Raw genomic sequence first — 6,077 nt, 5'->3', positions numbered from 1 at the left:
GCACAGTGGAGCCAGCAGGCCTCCTGAGGAGCCAGGGTTCTGGTACCTTGAGGGTTTGATCTCTGCATCAGGCTGCCAACGAGACTTTTTTGGGACTCTTCTTGCTTTGTGGGGTCACCTCCCGGACTGTGGGTCTTATTTTCTGGAATTAGATAAAATGTGAATCAAAACTTGAGCACAAAAGCACACCTACCAGCAACGCTAAATACAGTGGCTTAGAGCAGTCCTCTACTTCCGGCCAAAGCAACTCAAGAACCCTCGTGCCTCCCTCCTCCTGTGAGACAGGAACCATGAGAAAAGGACAAGGAACTGCAGTGTTGGCCCCCCGCAGGCCACCAGTGACACAGCAGCAGCCACTCCTGTCCACGGTGCTGCGGCCGTTCCGAGAGCTTTGCACGTTGGCTCATTGGTTGCCCGCAACCCTACCAGGTGTTGTCATCAGTTTCACAGAGAGGACAACCGAGGCACGAGGGTAAGGAACTTGCTTAGATCACACAAGCCGGTCAGCAGTGTGACGGGGCCTCCTGGCCAGGCTGTGGGCTCCGCTGCCTGCTCGTCCCCCGACCCCACGCTGCCCCTGGACTCCAGGGGTGAGTGGCTGAGGCTCTCAGAGGTGGGCGACGGCCAGAGGCTAGAAAGGGCTGCCAGTGGCAGGGGAGGGGTAGGCACCGGAGGGTGAGCTGAGCTGGCACAGCGCAGTCCCAGTGGAGCCCCCCCGGCTGCTGGGCTGTTGGTCTCTGGACAGCAGGGGTGTCCCTCGGTCCGGCCTGGGCGGGACAAGTGGAGGCTGGGCAGGAGGAACACAGGGCCCTGCTACGAGCTGTGTTTCTGGCAGGTTCTGATGCTGCCAGGGGTTCTAAAATGCGCCTGCCAGCACTTTGGCACCGTTCCCTTCAAAGGTGCCCCCGAGCTTCCTTCCCCTTCACGTGGCCCAGACTCAGCGATGTGCTTCCAACAAACAGGACGTGCAGAAGTGCCGCTACGGCTCCCGCAGCGAGGCCACAAGTAGGACAGCCCCCACCGGGCTCCCCCCGCCCCCCGGCTCCCCCCCTCTCTCTGGGTTTGCTAGCTCTAGTGAAAGCCAGTCACCAGGTGATGAGATCAGCCAGAGTCTTGTGGAGGCGCCCACAGGTGGAGAGGAATTCCATCGCCAGCCCTGTGACTGAGCCCCAGACACGCCTGCTGGGGTCCTAGCCCCAGCAGAGACAAACCGTCGCCATGGGCCCTGTCAGAACTGCTGGCCCACAGAGACAGGAGACAATCAAGACTCGTTTTAAGCCACAGGTTTGGGTGGTCGGTTACACAGCAATAGGCAACGGACAGACTGACTTACCCTCTCGGCCCGCCAGCGACTTGCACCCTGGCTCTGGGTGGCGGGGGTGGGGAAGGGACATGTTAGCATTAAAAGACTCCTTTGTGGGGAAAGATGGTTTTCCAAATTGTGGAGAACACGCTTCTGGCTTTAGAACCACGGAAGGGCTTTTCCTAGGACCAGAACAAGTTCACAATGAATGCAAAGTAATGATTCTGCTAAAAACACTCAGATACCGTCATAAACGTCTAACAGGCTTAGAGCTTTTCACGTGATCTGTCTGCACCGCCTGTCACCGTCAGGTCGGCACTAACAGCAGAGGCACTTTCATAAAGAAAGAGGAGCCGCTGCCATTACACCAGGGAGCTAAGTGAACCAAGACGGAAAAGGACGAGGACCATGACTTCACTCCCATGTGGGGCAGAAAACAACAAATGAACAAACAAAAAACAAACTCATAGGCAGACATCATGGTGGCCGCCAGAGGCGGGGTGGGGGAGGACACGGAGGGTCAAGGGGTCACACAGAAGGTGGTGGAGGCCTGGGTCCGGGTGGTGAGCGCCCAGTGGAGCAGACAGATGTGTGTCAGGAAGCTGTACACCTGAAACTTACACACTCTGACCAACGCTTCCCCAACAAATAAAAAAAAAAAACGTAGTAAGACTTAGAAGTGCAGTAATAAACACGCAAAGCAGAAAAAAATTCAAGGCATTTTAATCCAAAGTGTTGAAAAAAACTTTCATTTATTTCCATATTCTTCTAATCCCCCCAAAATATTGGCCATAATTCTATCAAAACATGTTTTCATGTGGGATGACCACTTTTTAAATAGGGACTAAAGTCAAAGATTTTCAGTAGAAAGAGGGTCAATTGGAAGGTGTGTTGTCACCTGAAACTAATATAATATTGAATGTCAACTGTAATTGAAAAGTAAAAAATGATTTAAAAATTTTTAAATTAAGAAAAAATGGTGTGTTGTGTCCTGCAGCTTGAAAGGGAGCCGGCTCCTCAGTGCCATGGTCTCTGTGTTCGAGGCCGTCGCACCCTCTGATGGTGTCAGCCAAGGCCCTTCTGTGTGAAGGGTGCGGACCGGTCCCCTCCGCTCTCCTCTTACCTGGACTACAAGGCAAGGTGCAATTGCACACCCGGCCCATGAAGGGCCACGGCTGCAGACGCTCACCACCAGAAAAGGCGCCCGAGCCGCACGAGGCCGACACCGACACTGTCCCGCCTTCCTGGCAGGCAGGGAGCGGACACAGGCCACCAACAAGCTCATCGCACCTGCAGCAAGAGCGGGGCTGCTGGACAGAGGCACCAGGGCAGCGAGTGAGGGGAACGCCCCACGGACGCTTGGGGCACAATCAGTTACTTAACACAAACGACACCCAAGTGAAGACGGACGCCCCCAGAAGTTTGGAGACGACCTCGCTGGTCTTTTCCAGCCCGAGGAGGTGTGTTACCAAGCCCTACACACGGAAGCCGGTCTGGAGTGTGGGGTTTGGTGCTGTAACGCCCCCAACCATCCCAGCCTCATCCAAACCACCGCTGAGCCTTCAGCAAAGAGGACCCAGGGCCACGTGCAGAGTCTCCCTGCCCGCAGGACTAGCCTGACACTGTCCTCAGACCTCCGACGACACACGCACCGCCCTCACCTGCCGTGGGCCGTGGAGGGACCAGCGGGCTTATGGGCGCGTTCACTGCACTGAAGCTTTGTCCTTAACTCATTCATCTCCGCGTCTCTGAACTGGAGCTCGGACTGCAGCGACTGGAGCTGGAAGGGAAGAAACATACTTGGTCACATGTACGTCACATGCAGATGCCACCAGCTTCCAGATCCCCAGCTGAAGGGGAACAGCGGTGAGGATGAGAACAAAAGGTGGAAGCCTGCTGTGACGTGGTGCCCTGAAGCAGCAGGCTTAGCCTTCTCTCTGAAAGACAGCACGGTCTTCCAGAAATACCCGTCTTCATGGGGGGGGGGGGGTGTCAGATAAGAATGCCGGCCACATGCCCAGCACAGGGCTGGACAAGGGCCCTCACAGCCCATGTGACCTTCCAGTGAAGGTGGCGCACCATCCCAGGCCTTCTGGGAGGTCAGGGCAGCGCACCTGGAAGTTTCACGAAAACCCATGAGTGTGCCGAGACCTGCTGCTCTGGCCTCGGGGCCGCAGCCACCACAGCCGCTGTCCCTCCCGAGCACGCTCCGTGCCAGGCTCGCTCCAGGCGGCCAGTGCAGAACGTCTGGTCTCACCGACCCTCCACGTCCCTTCCTGGACAGATGAGGGATGTGCGGCCCAGAGCTCGGGGCACTGCCGGGGTCACCACTGGTGTGATGAAGCTGGACTCTAACGCTGGTTGGTCTGACCGCCCAGCCCTTGCTCTTCATCATGTAGATGGAAAGGCAGCCACTGCTGCTGGTGCTGTCGCTGCTTTTTTTGCTAAGTTTGCTAAGTGAAGTGATGGCTCTGGAAGTGCCAGGGGCAGGGTGGCATCCACTGGACACCTACTCTTCTTCTCTGCAGAACAGCACCCCCCCCACCCGAGAAGCAGGCACCCCCACCTCTGACCATGTGATCTGAAGGACAGCCACTGCCTCTGTGGTGACAGTGACTGGTTCAGGGACAGGCGCCTGGCTCAGGTCAGACAGAGCTTAAATGTTAAAGCTTCCCCAGAATTTTTCAGCTTGAGGAGGAGCAGGCGCTGTGAGCCCAGGCGCTTGCAGAGAGCGTCCTGCAGCCTGCGGTTCAGGATGGGCTGGCCAGGCTTGAGCCCCTCGGGCCCGCACACCGCTTCCCCCAGGCTTAGCGGGACGCCGACCCCTTTTCTTTTGGAGCAACTAGATCGGCTGAGTTCCCCTCGTTCAACCTGCTTCTGGCGTCTAAGCTAGCGATTTCTTCCTGCCAGGACCAACGACCACAGCAGAGCAGTGCATCTACGCCCTTCGCCGCCACATGCAGAGCCTGGAGAACAGGACCCGCATTCGCTGGTGAGGGAAAGTGCTGAACACAGAACTGCTGGCATCTCCCTAAAGTTTCACAGGAACTCTGGCCGCTGCTTCTAAAGGAACCCAGCGAGCGGCCAAGCTGGGGTCCAAAACGAAAACACAAAAGCGCGGTCACCTTTTTGGAGAACTCCTTCTCCCTGTCGCTCAGTGCCTGCGCTTTCTCCTGCTCCAGCAGGAAATGCGATCTTCTCTGTTCCTCCAAAACGGATTCTGTCTGATGCAGTGAGTCCCGCAAAATTTTTATTTCTCCGTTTTTAATGAGAACTTCTTCTTCCATTGCCTTCATCTGGAAATGCCAAACCGACCTTGTGAAAAGCTTGTCAGGGAAAATTACACATGTACTTATGTCCACACACGGGTGGAGGTGGAGAAAGCGCGCGTGAAACGGGTCCCACAGACCAGTGAGCGCTCACAGTACCTGCCCCCCCGGACGCCACTGGGGTTGGCTAGGCCTGCTCACTGACTGGCTGATGCCCAGCAAGGCGGCTCACACACACACGTCCCTCACGCACGCAGACGCTGGGAACCCAGTGAGCCTCACACTTCACAGAACTAAGATTCCACATCACGTCCTGGTTCCCTAGGGACCAGGTTGGTCTCAGGAAGGATATCTGCTTTTTTGGCAAAACTGCTACTGAGAACAGCCACCACTACCATGTGTGCCCCTTAGGTGACACCTGCTGTGAACTGTCTGTGCTACAAGAAGAAGCCTGCATCTCTGGGGGGTCTGGTGTACAGTTTCCTTTCTTGCCTGGTCTGTTAGGAATCTCAGGATTGAGTCTCTTTCAGCCTCAATGATCTGGCTTTCTTTTCCCAGCCTTCCCCCATTTATGGGGTGACTTCTGAACTCATTTTAAAACTTTTATATATTTTTTAAAAAAACCTTTTATATGTCACTGCACCGTGCATGCACAAGTGACGGGTTAGCTGCAGAAACCAAAGGTGAAGTCACTTACCTTCTCTTTAAGTTCTTTGTATTGGGCCTGAAGTAACTCTATTTCAAAATTATCTTGGACTGCAGCACTCTCTCTGTTTCTCCCTGCAGGACTTTTGGACACCCCATCTGATCTGGGGGCGCTATGAACACCTGTAAGAAACAGTTCCCAGCATTGTCCCGCTTCTGCCAGACAATGCTGGAAAGAATCACTCTCGAAAGCACAGTAGAGAAAGATCTAGTATGAGATACAGTTATTTTCCAACCTAGGAATGACTCAAACTCAGAAATGAACCCTATGAACTAACAGATGCCGCCCCCCGCCCCCCCATCACCCCCCAATGTTAAGTCTCATCTAAAGGCTGAAAGGCGCTGTGAAGATCTCGCGGGTCAGAACTCAGTGATCTGTGACGCAACCGCACCGAGCAGCTACAATGGCCAGGCCTGGGTCAGTCCCTGAGGCACAACGGGATGGTGAGCAAAGCGGCCGTCCTGATGCCCGTGGAGCTCACAGGACATGAGGAGAGCAATGCCCAGTTTCTGTGTCGCAAAGAGGCAGGGAGAACCCAAGGAGTAAAGGAAGGTCAGTGTGGCTGAACCCGAGGAGGATGCGGGAAAGGGACAGACCGCGCTGGGCCGGTCAGGCCACGGGAAGGGCTCTGGTCTTCCCACTGGAAACCGCGGGGGCCATCAAAGGGCTTTCGGGAGGGGTGTTCACGCGCATCAGTGCGAGACGCAGCCCGTCCGCGTGTTGAACAGATCACGCTGGCTGTGCCGTGAGGTCTGACCTGTAGGGAGTCAGACTGGAACTGGGAAGACAACATCCTAGA

At 55.6% G+C, this 6,077-nt stretch overlaps 1 protein-coding gene across 1 annotated transcript in view; it reads right to left on the bottom strand.

Moving 5' to 3' along the window:
• The window catches only part of ATRIP (ATR interacting protein), a gene marked incomplete at its 3' end in the record, with an annotated part of 10,048 nt that extends 4,566 nt beyond the window's left edge, over positions 1-5,482 (bottom strand). Inside the window, 5 exon segments of the mRNA XM_006779369.2 lie at positions 47-142; positions 1,334-1,491; positions 2,965-3,083; positions 4,429-4,599; positions 5,270-5,482. Coding sequence (XP_006779432.2) covers positions 47-142; positions 1,334-1,491; positions 2,965-3,083; positions 4,429-4,599 — 544 coding nt within the window.
• Positions 5,483-6,077: the final 595 nt, after the last annotated feature.

This window comes from Myotis davidii, unplaced genomic scaffold (assembly GCF_000327345.1).
Source record: "Myotis davidii unplaced genomic scaffold, ASM32734v1 scaffold663, whole genome shotgun sequence".
NCBI classification, from domain to species: domain Eukaryota; kingdom Metazoa; phylum Chordata; class Mammalia; order Chiroptera; family Vespertilionidae; genus Myotis; species Myotis davidii.
Note: the sequence above shows the minus strand (reverse complement) of the source record. Positions and strands in the feature narration are given on the sequence as shown.